Genomic DNA, 13,393 nt, shown 5'->3' with positions numbered 1-13,393 from the left:
ATTTCTCTTTGCACTTAAATGGCAGCCCGCAGCGTCCCAGGGCGGCCTGGGTGCCAGAGCCGGCTGAATTAAAAAGTGATTGATTGGACAATTTCACCAAAAAGAAATAATATCCCTCAGTGGCTGTTAAGCACTAAATTACCCAACCCCTGCTTCGGAAAGCCCGGGCCGAGGGTGTTTCCAGGCAGCTGCTTCCCCACAGACTTGTCCTTGGTGAAGGGATGCTGCAGGAGCAGCTCAGCCCCTCCTTGGTCCCGGGGGGGTTACGCAGCTCCCACCCGCACTGTGCCCCAGTCGGCTCCTCTCCCACCAGTGCCCAGGGCAGTGCTCGGCACTGGGAATGGGAGAAAAGTGCTGCTCCTCATAAAGATGACGTGCAAATGCCACCGTGGCAGCAGGGGACTTGGGTGCTGGGAACCCACACGGGGCACCCAGGACAGCCCTGGCCTTACAGCGGGCGCTGGTACCCGTCCCTGGGGCTGCCCACAGCACCCCCGTCCCCCTGTCCCTCGCTGCCCTCAGCCTCCCGCAGCAAAGCCCTTCAATAAAACATGAAGCAAATCCATTTGGCCTCTGCTGAGTCACCGGGGACATCACTAATTAATTTAAAACGTGGGTTGGGGATTTTTGATAGTTATTCCCCCCCCCCCATCCTGCTCCCTTTTGTTTTCGCAGCCCCAACCCCGGCTCAGGTTTGGCCCCGACCACACTGAGCCAAAGATGCAGCAGTGCGTGCTGGCTTCCTTGGGCCAGAAATGCATAGTTTGGGGGTAAAACTCCCCAGAGCACATTGGAACCTCCTGGGGACCAGCCTGTCACCCCCAAGGGCCTCCAGGGCATCACCATGAGAGCCGCCCCGGGCAAACGGGTGCCATCGCCTGGGGCAGCCCGGCAAGGATCCCGGAGCTTTCAACCGGGTTTATTTATTTATGGCCTTTATTTATATACCAGCACCTCCCTCCCTCGCCACGAGGCTTCTGAGGGGCTGCCAAAGCAATTAAGAGACAATTGCGATGATAAATAAGTAAAGGGAATTAAAGCGCCGGCACCAGCATGTGATGGCAGCCAGGATGGGGGATGGGGGATGGGGGACTGGCTGGATTTAGCCCCAGACAGATGGGTGGATGGATGGACAGACAGAAGGATGGATGGATGGACAGACACGGCCAATGCTTTCAACCCTGGGCCACACATAGCCAGGCCCTTCCTGACCTCCCCAGGGCTGTTCTCAGGGCAGGGGTGGATGTCCCAGAGCAGCCCCTGCCATCGTCCCCTCTCTGTTACCCACCCCGGCTGCTCAGACGCTGCCAGCAATCCCAACAGCTGCTTTTAAATAGGGGGGGGGGGGGGGGTAAGAGAGAAAAAAAAGAAAAAGAAAAAGAAAAAGAAAAAGAAAAAGAAAAAGAAAAAGAAAAAGAAAAAGAAAAAGAAAAAGAAAAAGAAAAAGAAAAAGAAAAAGAAAAAGAAAAAGAAAAAGAAAAAGAAAAAGAAAAAGAAAAAGAAAAAGAAAAAGAAAAAGAAAAAGAAAAAGAAGGAGCTTTAGAGCAGCTTCTTGGGGGGGAGTGTGCATCCGAACCAGCTGGGAAGAGGGGCCAAGGGTTGGCATCTCCCAGCCCGCCACGGGCAGCTTTACATTGCCCTGGCGCTGGCCCGGGATGGGGTTGGTACCAACCGGCAAAGCCGTGGCCACTGCCCTGGGGCCCCGGCAGCCTCAGCTCCCACTTCCCAAAAAACCCCCTCTGCCCTGCCGGGTGCTGCCTGTGAATCACGGCCGCCCCTGCCTGCGCACCGCCAGCCCGGCAGGGAGAGGGCTGCGTTAGACATGTACATTAAGAGAAGAATTAAACCCGGCTCATCTATCATACCTGATTTATGGCTCCATCAGCCCTGGGAAGGTGGGAGGATTTTTTTTTTCTTTTATTTCCCTTTCTCATTCCCCCGCGGCATGCCTTCCCGGGGCTGCCGGTTTGCAGCCATGGGAGCATCCCTCACTAAGCTGAGCTCACAGCCACCTGTGCCCAGCACCCCAAAACCCCAGCAGGGTGCAGTAACTCCGGCTTCAGTGCTCAGCTCCAGCCTCGGCACAGGCTGATGGCTCCTAAGTAACTATCCCTTGGTGCGGTTTAATGAATTGCCGTTAGCCTTTGCCTGGCTGCCGCCGGTGGGATGAGTCTGTGCCGGGGCTCAGCAGTAAAGGGACACAACTGGGGAGAGGGCGCACAGGACCACGAGCATCCCTGTGACACAGGTGTAAAGCCAAGGGCAGCCCCAGTCTCATCGCCAGTGGGTGGAAGAAGGGTCCCCAGCTGGTTGAAAATGTCTCTTTAATGTACCTGGACATGGCGTTTCGAGTCCCTTGAATGAAACCAAAATGTGACGGCAACACGTCAGCAATGAGTTTGGCGTTCTCGAGTCCCCGGCCAGCCCTGCCTGCGGGGAGAGCCCAAGCCAGCGCACCCTGGCCCCTGCCAGGCTCCTCTGACCCCCCACCAAAAGCGCACGGGACCTGCCGAGCCGCTTGGAGCATCCCGCTGCCGGCGGTGCAGGACCCCGGGAGGCTGGAGCCTGGCCGGGAGCCGCTGGCCAGCCCGTGGGGACAGCCGGGCAAAGGGCAGGAAGAGGGGTGCGGACACCCCCCTGTCCCCCCCGTCACACCTCCGACTCCAGGCTGGAGACCCGCCGCCAGGACCCGCCAGCGCAGGGACTTGTCACCCCACGGGCCACCAGCGGGTCCCTCCTCTCTGTCCCCGCCGCCTGCAGCAAGGCCGGCTCCCCACGCCACCCGCAGTCTCTGCAGCCGCTGTCCCAGCGCCCGGACCCCCGGCCGCAGCCCGCCGGCACCCTGGGGTGCTCACGGGGCGGCGGGGACCCCCGCGAGAGGTGGCCCAGGTAGAGGGGCAGGTTGCCGTAGGAGTTCATGCAGGCGTACGGCGTGCATGCCGGCACGGTGGCGGTGGCACGGGGGTTTTGCCGGCAAGCCTCCCGGTAGGACGGCAGCCTGACCACAGGTGAGCGCGGCGCCAACCGGCCGGTGGCCTGGGGGCAGCGGGGGCCACAGCCATAGCCGGCCTCGGCTTCAGGGAAGAGGTCGGGCACGTCGGCGCGGGCGGGCAGGCGAGTGGCACTGCAGCGTCGCAGCCCCCCTATACGCCGCTTGTCGCCCCGCTCCCCGGGCACCCTGGCCGAGCTTGCCCGCCGGCTCGGCTTCTCCCGCTCTATCACGGCAGCCTCTGGCTGGGCCACCTCGCCCCCGGCTCTACAAGTCCTGGTGGCTTTGGGGAAGGCTCCACGAGGGCAAGATGGAGGCAGGAAGGAGCTGCCCACCTCTCGCCTCTTCTCCGCTGCCGACAGCAGCCGGGGCAGCATCCCCGAGCCCCCATGGCTCCCGTCCGCCAGGAGAAGAGGGGTGTTCTGCAGTTGCTCCCCCCTCCCCGCTGGCCTCTTGTGCTCCCGGTAGATGTCCGGCGGTGGGAGGTCCCTGGGGGAGGTGGGGGTCGCAAGGGGAGCCCCGATGTGGTTCCCCACCAGTGCCTGCTCCCCAAATTCCCCCCCCGGGGAGGTCTTCACCAGGAGGTGAGGGAAGCCCGGGAGGGCTTCATCCCCTGCACAGCCACCCCGAAACTTCAGGGGGTGGAGGAGGCGGGGGACGTGCTCGTTTGCCCCTCTCCACTTCTCCTCTGCGGGCAGCCGGGAGTCCATGGGGATGGGCTGGGGCAGTGGCAGCCCCAGGGGAGCACCCTTGGGAGCATAGGCTCTCCCCAGCTTCTCGGTGGGGGCTGTGCTGTAGGAAGGGGCCCGGTGGGCACCGGTGCTGTTCTGCACCACCAGCTGGGGTGTCCTCAGGGAGAAGGTGGTCTGGAGGCGCTCGCTGTGGCTGCTCCAGTCCTCGATGGTGCGGGTGGCCTGCTCCAGCGAGCCACCCACGCTGGCGGTCGACACCATCTCCTTGGCTGCCTGCAGCATCTTCAGCACGTTGGCCTGGGCCGAGTTGGCGGTGACGTCGGGTGTGGGCGCCCGCCCGGGACTCGACATGGTCTGCACCCCACTGAAGCAGCTGTAGATGCCCTGCGGAGAGAAGGAGAGGGGACCCCCACCATCAGCAGGGTCACTGGGGGGTCCTGCACCCATGAACCTGCACTGCCGAGTCAAGGTGATGCTGCTGAGGCTGAGATGTCTTGACGGCACTGATGTCCCCTCCCCAGCACTGCCAGGGTGGGTGACACCATCCTCCGTCCCCCCTTTCCCCAGGGATGCTAATACAGATGCGGGGTCATTCCCACGGCTGAGCTCTTTCCCCAAAACCTGGCTTTTCTCCCCAACCAAGAGCTCACATCAGCACAAACATCTCCAGTCCTTCCTGTGCGGGTCAAAGGGACGATGCCCACCATGCCATGCCCATCCCCCTGACACCGTGGGAGGACATTTGGGCCCCTTGATAGCTCCCAGCAGCATCACTCACCCTGCTTATGGCCAGGAGGAAGTCAAGCTTGTGGGACTTGGGGACAGAGTGACGCAGCTTCCAGTAGACAAGGTGCTCCCAGGCAAAGACCAGCAGGCTCAGCCCCATGGCCACCAGCAGCATGTAGAAAACCCCAGCCATGTTGTCGATGTCCAGCTTGCTGCTCATCACCTCGTTCTTCTCATTCTGGCAGATCCCCGAGAGCCAAACCGTCTCCAGCTTCTGGGTCTCACCTGGGGCCGGACATGCACAGTGGTGGGGGTGTGTGAAAATGTCCCTCTAGGCATCATGTCCCACAGCCCTGGCCATCCCCACCCCACCGCGGCTGGAGGAGGAGAAAGCCACCCCCAAGTTCCCAGAGCTGTTACCAGCTCAGTCCTTGCTCCTGCCCATGACCTCAACATCCCACCAGTCACTTGTCCTTCTCCAGGGCTCTTTCCTGGCTCTGTCCCCCACCCATGTGCCAGCCAGCTGTGCTCACTGTCCCCTTCCCAGGCTTCTCCTCCTGATCCTCAGATTTTATGCACAGCCATCTCGAGGATTTTACAGCCTGAAGGAAGAGGAGGAACACCAAAGGTAATGACCCCCACAGACCCCAGCTGGAGACATACTGCTGGATTTAATGTCCCCTGAAAGGATCTGGTGGAAAAGCCCATCAGTGGCATCCTCCAAGGAGCTATGGGGGCTGCACCAACGCCTTGGTCCCTGGGTCAATTTGCAGGGCAGGGGTGGGGTGAGGATGGGGGCAGGGCTAATGAGAAGATCTCCTTGGCACCCACCATCTCCCAGGAACTGGAGCAGGGCGAGGTCGATGGCTCGCTTCCAACGTGAGTCCTTCTGCAGGGCGATGCCATAGCCCGTGGTGGCAAACACCTTCCCACTGCCGATGGTTACCAGCTTGCAGCCCTCATCCTTGCCCGCCATGTAGTTGAGCACCGCTGCATCGTAGATGAAGGCATCCAGCTTCCTGCCCCGCCAACGAGAGAGAAGGTGAGGGGGGGTCTGGCAGCCCTTTGTTGGGGGGCTGTGCCTCTTTTGGGGGAGCTCTAACCCTTCTGTACAGCTGCAGCCCATCTGGAGGAAGCTGTGTCCTCTTTGGGGTCTCTGCCTCATCCTGGAGAGCTATAACCCCACCTGGGGGAAAAGTACCCAACCTGGTGGGGCTGTACCCCATTTGGGGAGCCATACCCCATTGGGAGGGGGGGGTGCATCCCTTTTACTGGGAGCTGTATGAAGCTGTACCCTATCTGCAGGAGGTTGTACCCTGTTGGGGGGGGGGGGGGCTGTACCTCACGCTGGGAAGCTGCACAGAGCCATATCCCAGCCTGGGGAACCCACATCTCACTGGTGGGGGGCTGTACCCTAGTTGAGGAAGCCCTACCCCATCTGGGAGGAACTGTACCCCATCCCAGGGAGCCGTAGTTCACTTGGGGGTCCTGTATCCCATTTGGAGGAGCTGTACCCCAGCTCTGGGAGCTGTACCCCATTTGGGAGAGCCATACCCCATTTTGAGGCTGGTGAGGGCGTCCTCCACGGAGCGCTGGTTGTACTTCACCATGTGGGTGTGCATGTCGGGGTAATTGCTGCGGATGTTCCTCTCGGTGCTGCCGTTGGGGACGGTGCCAAAGCGGAATGGGGGGTACTGCTCCTGTGGCTTCTGAAACTGCAATGGGGGGGCCAAGGAAGCGGCATCACACGGTGTCCATGTCCCTGCCATGTCCCTACCATGTCCATACCATGTCCACAGCATGTGCCTAGCATGTCCCCCCCTCCCCACAGCCAGCCCTCCATCCACCCACCCATGCCCAGCTGGCTGGCAGTGACACCTGGGGACTTCTTCCCACCCAAAAAAAACCTTATGACTTTTTTAGGGATCCCAGCCCAATTGTCAGCCCCACCTTTCTGTCACTCAACCCTGACACGGTGTCGATGTACTGCTCCTGGATCATGAAGGCGGCCAGGTTGGCAGTGTAGCTGGCGAGGAAGATGACAGCGAAGAAGGCCCAGATGAGCACCATGATCTTGCTGGTGGTGCCCTTGGGGTTCTCGATGGGCACCGAGTTGTTGAAGACCAGAGCCCACAGCAGCCACACCGACTTGCCAATGGTGAAGGTGGGACCCCCTGGCCCTGAGGGGACAGAGGAGACAGCCATCAGCCCATCTGGAGACATATCCCCCCCCAGCTCCCGCCTCCCCCAACTCACTCTTGCCACTGGTGAGGTTCTGGTTGTAGCCAACGGGGCTGAAATACTCGAACACGAAGACGGTGACGGCCACCACGGTGAGGCACATCACAAACATCATGACCCAGACAGCCGGGCTATAGGGCTCTGCAAGGTGAATGGGACTCTGTCAGCCCCCCCGGCACACCCCACAGCCCCCTGGGGACTCCCAGGAGCCCTCCCTGATGGATGGGGCTCATCCTCCTGAATATTGCCCCTCCTCAGAGAGGAGATGAGGGTTGGCAGCACTGCATCTGAGCAGATCCACAGGGAATCAGGAGGGAAGGGGGATGCTGCGAAACAGGGGGATGCAGCCATCCTTCCCCGCCTAAACTAAACCAGGCTTTCATCATCGGGGAGACGCTAATGAGATGCTGCCCATCTCCAGGGTCATCAGCAGGAGGGTTTCCCATGGGATTATGGGTTGTACCCCGTGATGGCTCTGCCCCCTCTCAGCCTCTGAGAGAGCCCCTGGGAGCTGGGGGTGGGCAGCGAGCCCCCGCCTGCCTGGGATGAGCTGGGACGGGGTGGCAGGAGCAGTGGGGATGTATCTGAGCCCTCAACATGCGGCCGCCGAGGTCCATTTGTCAGCGTGTCCTTTGCTGTCAGGGAGGAGAGGCCTCCCCTGATGGGGATGCGGCTCATTAGCGCGGGAGGCAGGAGGCGAGGGGACCGCGGACCCCAGCCCTGCCCAACCGGGGCGGGATGCTCCATCTGTCCCCAGTGCCGGTGAAGGTGACCCCTGCTTTGGGGGGGGAAGTCAGGGCCCACAGCGTAGTGGGGACAGGAGGGGGAAGATGTGCCCAAGCTGGTGATGTCCCACACCCCACGGCATCCCTGGCACCCGCAACCACCCGCACCCTCCCCGCGTAGGAGCCCAGCTCCAGCCGAGCCGGGACACCGCCGCTGTGCCCTTGCCGAGAGCCTCAAGCCCTGCTCGAGCTCTCAAGCTGAATTTTGTGAGTACGACCTTGGCCAGTCTCCTCCCCTTCCCAGGCTGCAGCTTTGCTTTTTTTTAAAACTCATTAAATAAAACTTTTAGCGCCGGCAGTTTCCTACACCCGGCTTAACCACAGGCTCTGGTGACGGTGGCAGAGAAGGGGTCCCCAGAGCAGAGCTCAGAGCTGGCAAATCCCCACCACGTCCCACATCCTCTTTCCTCCACACAAGTAATGAAGGGAAGGAAACCACCGATCCCATCCTCCGTCTCCATAATAAAAGGATTATTCAGGCGAGGGGAGGAGGAAGCCCCAAAGCTGGCAGCAAAATCTCCTTCCCTTATTACTTCGGATTTTTTTTCTTAAAAGTTATTAAAACTGAGTAATATTTTTAATTTGCATTTGTCGGAAGCATTGGGATGAACCCACAGACAGACAGACAGACAGACACATGGCTCACCCAGGAAGGCGGAGGGGGAGACAGTGCCGTTGCTCCTGGCCACCATGACGCTGATGCCCGTCTCCACGAAGGGGACGGAGAAGTCCACGATCTCAGAGCGCTCCTCGTTGATGGTGAGGGAGCCGATGGCCATGTCCGCACGCTTGTAGTACACCTGGGGAAGGGGTAGATGGTCTTGGGATGGGCAAGTGGATGGGCAGAGGGACCCAGACCAACTTCCCCACATATTTCCTCATCTCCTGTATTTCCAATCTTAACTTTTGTCTTTTTTTTTTTTTTTTAATACTAGCTTTTTAAATGACCAGTGACACAAACACAACCAGCTGTGGGGTCATAAATGTTCAGCTGACTCCCTTGCTTCTTCTCCTCCACCAAGCCTTGTCCATAAGCACCATGATTTACAATTCCACCTCACTGCTCCTCCTGCTGAGCTGTTCCCTGCCCAGGGATGAGTCCCACCACAGACACCATCGATCCCGTCTTGGCAGGGAAGCCCAAGGTGAGGGCATGCCCACCCTTACCTCACCAATCATGCCGTTCCAGACCCCACGGACAATCTTGCCATGTTTGCCATTGGTCACCAGGTAGAGGTCATAGGAGAACTTCACTGCCTTGGCCAGCTTCTTCAGGATGTCGATGCAGAAGCCCTTGCAGCACAGCTTGGTGTAGGGATCCACGAGGCCATCGCCACTGAAAGCACACCGGGAAAAAAGGGTTGGACCAACCAAAGATGCTCTGAGCTACCCCAGTGCCTCTGGGACACCATGAGCATGGGGTGTGGTGACCAAAATTGCCGAGCTCCATCCTGGCTGCTCACCTCTGGGAGGAGTTGGTTTGCTTGCGGCAGGGCACAGTGTTGCGCACGCAGACCCCGGTGCTGGGGTCCGTGTTCTCCACGATGACGAAGGGTCTCTCCTCCAGTGTGGCCACTGTCAGGTGGCGGTTATCAGCCACGGGCTGCAGGAAGGAGCCGTAGCGGGGCCACACCGGGTACTTCATGTGGATGATGCCTTTCTCCCACTTGCCCACCTGCCCCCAAGGGAGAGTGCACTGTCACCCTGGCGAGGGGTTCTGGGGGTCACATGGGGTCCCATATTCATCCTCCCCATGCCTTTGGGGCTCATTTCTCCCCATGGAGATCAGCCATGGTGAGCCCCATCTCAGCATCCCCTTCCCCGTGCACCCACCTATCACAGGGGAAGATGTTTCCTCCAGGACCCCAAGCACTGGGCTTGAGTGATCACAAACATAGCCAAAAAGCTTTTAAACTGAAAATAAAACCCCTCCCCACAGCTCATTTCTGGTCTGGATGTTTGGCTGCTGTTCCCCAGAGGTGGGCAGCTGCATTTTTGCCTCTTCTGGAACTTTTCAGCCAAATTGCAGGGAAAAAAACCCAAACAGTTCTTGGCAGAGCTTTGGTGCCTGGCATTGCCATGAAGAGCCACCATATCACCATGGTTACCTTTGGTATCAGCCATGGGTTTTGCATGGGACAACCTGCCCTAAGGTGGGACCCCAGCCTGTGCATGGCACCAGGCTCACCCTACCCAGCCACCTCCCCACCGTGTCCATCCCGGGGAAGGGGTTCAGGGGTCCTACCATCTCCCAGAGCCGGTGCTGGTTGAGTGAGATGACCACCATGGTGGGTCTGACCAGGTAGCCGCCTTCATTGAAGGAGAAGTCCCTGTGCTCCCACGTCACGTTGAGGAGGTGCCTGGTAGGACACAGCACCTATAAGCCCCTGGCTCTACAGCCCAGCCCTGTACAGCCCTCCTCCTCCTTCTCCTCCTCCAGCTGGGCTGCCACAAATCCCACGGAGAAACGTGGGGCTGAGAGCTGGGGACCAGGTTTAGCCCCTATGCAAGGGGCAGCGGGCAGCTGGAGAAGCCCTGCCAGCAAGGAGGCACCAAGGACAGACCACCATGGGGTGGTGGGTGCACAGACTGCCACTGCAGCCCCGAGGTGCCATGTCTGCACTGCAAAGCAGAGCTGTGAACAACCCCTCCCCCGAGGTTGCTGTGGGTCCCAGGTCACAGAGAAGCACAGGAAAAGGCAAAGGCTGCTCTGGGGAGATGCTGCAGGAGAAACCCAGTTGAGAGGCACAGACCACCAGCTGCAGCCCACAGAAAACATCATCCCCTCTGCCCACCAGCTCCATCCTCCTCCCCTGCCCCTGTCCCTTCCCTGTCCATGTCCCCGTTCCCCCCATTTCACACCCATCCCAGTGGATCCCCAACCCTCACCGGTAGAAGCTGGTGTTGGTGGCGGTGGCCCTGGCGGGGGCCCAGCAGTCCCGTCCCACTTCCGGGAGGTAGCTGTGGGCCCGGAAGAAGCTGGCTGCCCCCATGGCAATGATGGCCACCCCATCCCGCACCTTCTGCCGCAGGCTCAGCTTCCAGCTCTCCGTCACCACGCTGATGAGGCCGACGGGGAAGGAGGTGGGTGGCACCTCCATGTTGCCCACTGTAAGGCTGGGTACGATCCAGATGTAGCCCGGCCCCACAAGGCCGGCTTGCTCTGCCATGGTGAAGAGGTACTCGGCCTCCTCCCGCGAGCAGTAGACGATGAGGACCTGGGCATCGATCTGCCGCAGGAGCCGCTGTGTCCTGGAGCTGCTCTGCTCCTGGCTCATCTCGAAGGTGAGCACCTCCTGCAGCTCCCAGCCAAAGTAGCTGGCGTCTGTGAAGGAGCGGATGACTTCCAGGAAGATGTTGTAGCCTGGGTAGAGGCTGGTGATGACGGCGAAGGAGCCCCAGTCGTATTCCTCCAGCACCTTGAAGATCACCTGGATTTGCTGCTCGATGGAGACGCCCAACTGCAGGAAAGCTGAGCCAGGTTCCTGCAGGAGGAGAAGGGGTCAGGGGCTGCTCCAGCACCATGGTCCAAGCCTCCTGGGCAAGTCACCTTGCACTGACCACCATGAAGGGTTCAAGGGAGCCATGAACTGGTGTGGCCCATGGGCTGGAGACACCAAAAACGGGACTGATCCACCGATGGTTCCCTAGGAACCTCATCCCACACAAAGGCCTTCTGGCCTCTCCTCCGTTTCTCAGCTCATTGACTAAAATTTCATCCAGTGCTTTCCAAAGGAGACCAATAATTTCTCCTTAAACCGGGAGAGGGAGTGGGGCAAGGGCTCTGCCGGGTGAATAACCCCCATCCCAGCTCTGACTCGCTACCTGCTGCCAGAGCCCGTGTGGCTCCTTCCCTCCCACCCCACCTCCCCAGCCATCTGGCCTCTCATTAGCAAACCTTAATTGATCTGATTCTGTCTTAATTGATTCAGCGAATGGCATTTGCAGAAGGTCATGCTTAGGCAGTGACGTTTTGCCACCCAGACCTCCTCCACCTCCAGAGGAGTAGTTTTTCCCATGAGGCTGGTGGTCCGGCTGGAGGGGTGAGCCCTGAGGAGTCCAGGCCAGGGAGCAGGACCTGCCAGGGACCTTGGACCCACAGGAGGGTGATGAGGTTGAGCCTTCAGATGGGTCCCTCCACTGCCCCCAAAATACCCAACGCCTGCTGCAGGGAAACAAACACCCATACTACAACAAAGCCATGGCTATTTTTTAGCCACTTGGGGCTCCACCTGAGCCCTCTGCACCCATTTGAGTCCTCTTCTCCCACCCAAACCCACTGCACCCACTGCTATCCACAGCGAGAAGCAACTTGGGGTGGTCTGGGAGCACCGGTCAGCGTGGGCAGGGCTGCTGAGATGCCATCTGGGGGGTTTAGACCCCAAAACCTCTGAGCAGTCAGAGCATGAAACCAGTGCCCAGAGATGAGGCAGGGTCTGCACCCCAGGGGGTGCTACTGCTGCCGCCATGGGAAGGAGCCAGTGTCGGGACCCCTCCAGTGCGCAGGCTGGGCAGGGTGAGACGAGCAGCCAGGAGGAGATAACCCAAATCTCCTCCCCAGCAGGGATGGGAGCATCGCTGCAGCCCATGGCTGCCGGCCCAGCACCCTCCAGCCCAGCTCCATCTCTCTCTGCCACCAGCGCTTCCTGGCAGGCAGGTGACAGTGACAGTGACAGTGACAGTGACAGTGACAGTGACAGTGTCTGACGCTGGTGAGGAACAGAGAAGCCAAAAATCCTGCTTGAGCCTGTGGTGCACCTGAGATGACTGCTGCAGCCGAGTGAGGTCTCTCCGTGCTGTCTGCCCGGCCATTTCAGGGCTGGATCTGGCCCCAGCGGGCATGGAGGGAGGAGGATGGGGACATGCCAACCCTGACACTGCCCTGGCAGCCCTGGTGCCACGACTGGCACCCCACAGTGGGCACAGCCTGGAGGGGATGGGCATCAGGACACTAAGCAAGATCCCCCCACAGGGCATTGAAGTCTCCTCCCATGTCCCCACCAACAGGGACCCCTCCCTGAAGTCCTCTCCCATGTCCCACCACCCCAGTTGGCCACTCTGCCACAGCCACTGCCTATTCGTGACCACGAGCCCCCGTGCTGCAGCCCAGCAGCTCCTCTGCCCTCCAGCATTTCATATCCCATCTCTATCCCTCTCTAATAATCCCTCATTTCTCCCCTTCCTCTGGAAATAGTCCCCAGCGAACCCCTCACCTTCGGCGTCAGGACCACAGCAGACCCCCCGCTGATGCTGATGACAGGGACCTGGGTCTGGGAGGAGATGAAGTCAAGGATCTGGGCCACAGCCTCTGTGCCGACGTTGTCCTCGAAGACAATGCCGTGGATCTTGTGGCTGGCGAGGATGTTGCAGATCTGGGTGAGGAGGGTGCTGGGGTTGGTGTTGTTGACGATGACCGTGATGGGGTGGATCTCCAGGGGCATGTCCAGGAAGCTCTGGGGACTCAGGCGGGAGCGGATGTGCAGCGGGTAGGACGTGCCCCCAAACACTATGGCCACGTTGACCACCGGCTCCTCAGGGCCCGGCAGCAGGAGGTCCGTGAAGGCAGCCGAGCAGCCCAGCACCATCGACAGTAGCAGAGCGTGCGCCGGCGCTCTGCCCATGTCCACCGCCGCGTCCCTGCCAGGACGGGACACAGCCCCTCGCATCCGGCCACCTGCCAGGACCCCCGGCCCCGCTCATCCCGGAGCTCCCCACCACCCCGCAGCAGCACCAGGGCGGGTTGACCCCAGGGAGAGAGGGGGACCCTCATCCTTTGGAGGCTGGATGTGGTGAAGGGATGACCACAGGATTGTACCCACCACACACAGTACACCCCAGTGCCATGTCCCATGTCCCCAGCACCAGCAAACACTAACAGTTCCTAGATGGTCCCCGCTTCCCACCACCATCCCATCTCCATCCCACCACCACCCTTCCCCTCCCAGCCCCGTTGCCCTCCT

At 60.2% G+C, this 13,393-nt stretch overlaps 1 protein-coding gene across 1 annotated transcript; it reads right to left on the bottom strand.

The window, feature by feature from the left end:
• Positions 1 to 2,458: 2,458 nt before the first annotated feature.
• GRIN2C (glutamate ionotropic receptor NMDA type subunit 2C) lies at positions 2,459 to 13,099 on the bottom strand (the record flags this gene model as incomplete). Its single annotated transcript, XM_082492153.1, has 12 exons — positions 2,459 to 4,065; positions 4,460 to 4,692; positions 5,239 to 5,426; positions 5,962 to 6,122; positions 6,358 to 6,587; positions 6,664 to 6,789; positions 8,080 to 8,233; positions 8,601 to 8,769; positions 8,897 to 9,108; positions 9,679 to 9,793; positions 10,323 to 10,918; positions 12,647 to 13,099. 12 exons carry the CDS (start codon positions 13,097 to 13,099, stop codon positions 2,650 to 2,652), a joined length of 4,053 nt encoding a protein of 1,350 aa, XP_082348279.1. The 3' UTR covers positions 2,459 to 2,649.
• Positions 13,100 to 13,393: the final 294 nt, after the last annotated feature.

The sequence above is a fragment of the Vanellus vanellus genome (genome assembly GCF_965231255.1).
Source record: "Vanellus vanellus genome assembly, chromosome: 17".
Classification (NCBI taxonomy): domain Eukaryota; kingdom Metazoa; phylum Chordata; class Aves; order Charadriiformes; family Charadriidae; genus Vanellus; species Vanellus vanellus.
This window is presented reverse-complemented; position numbering and strand designations above follow the sequence as displayed.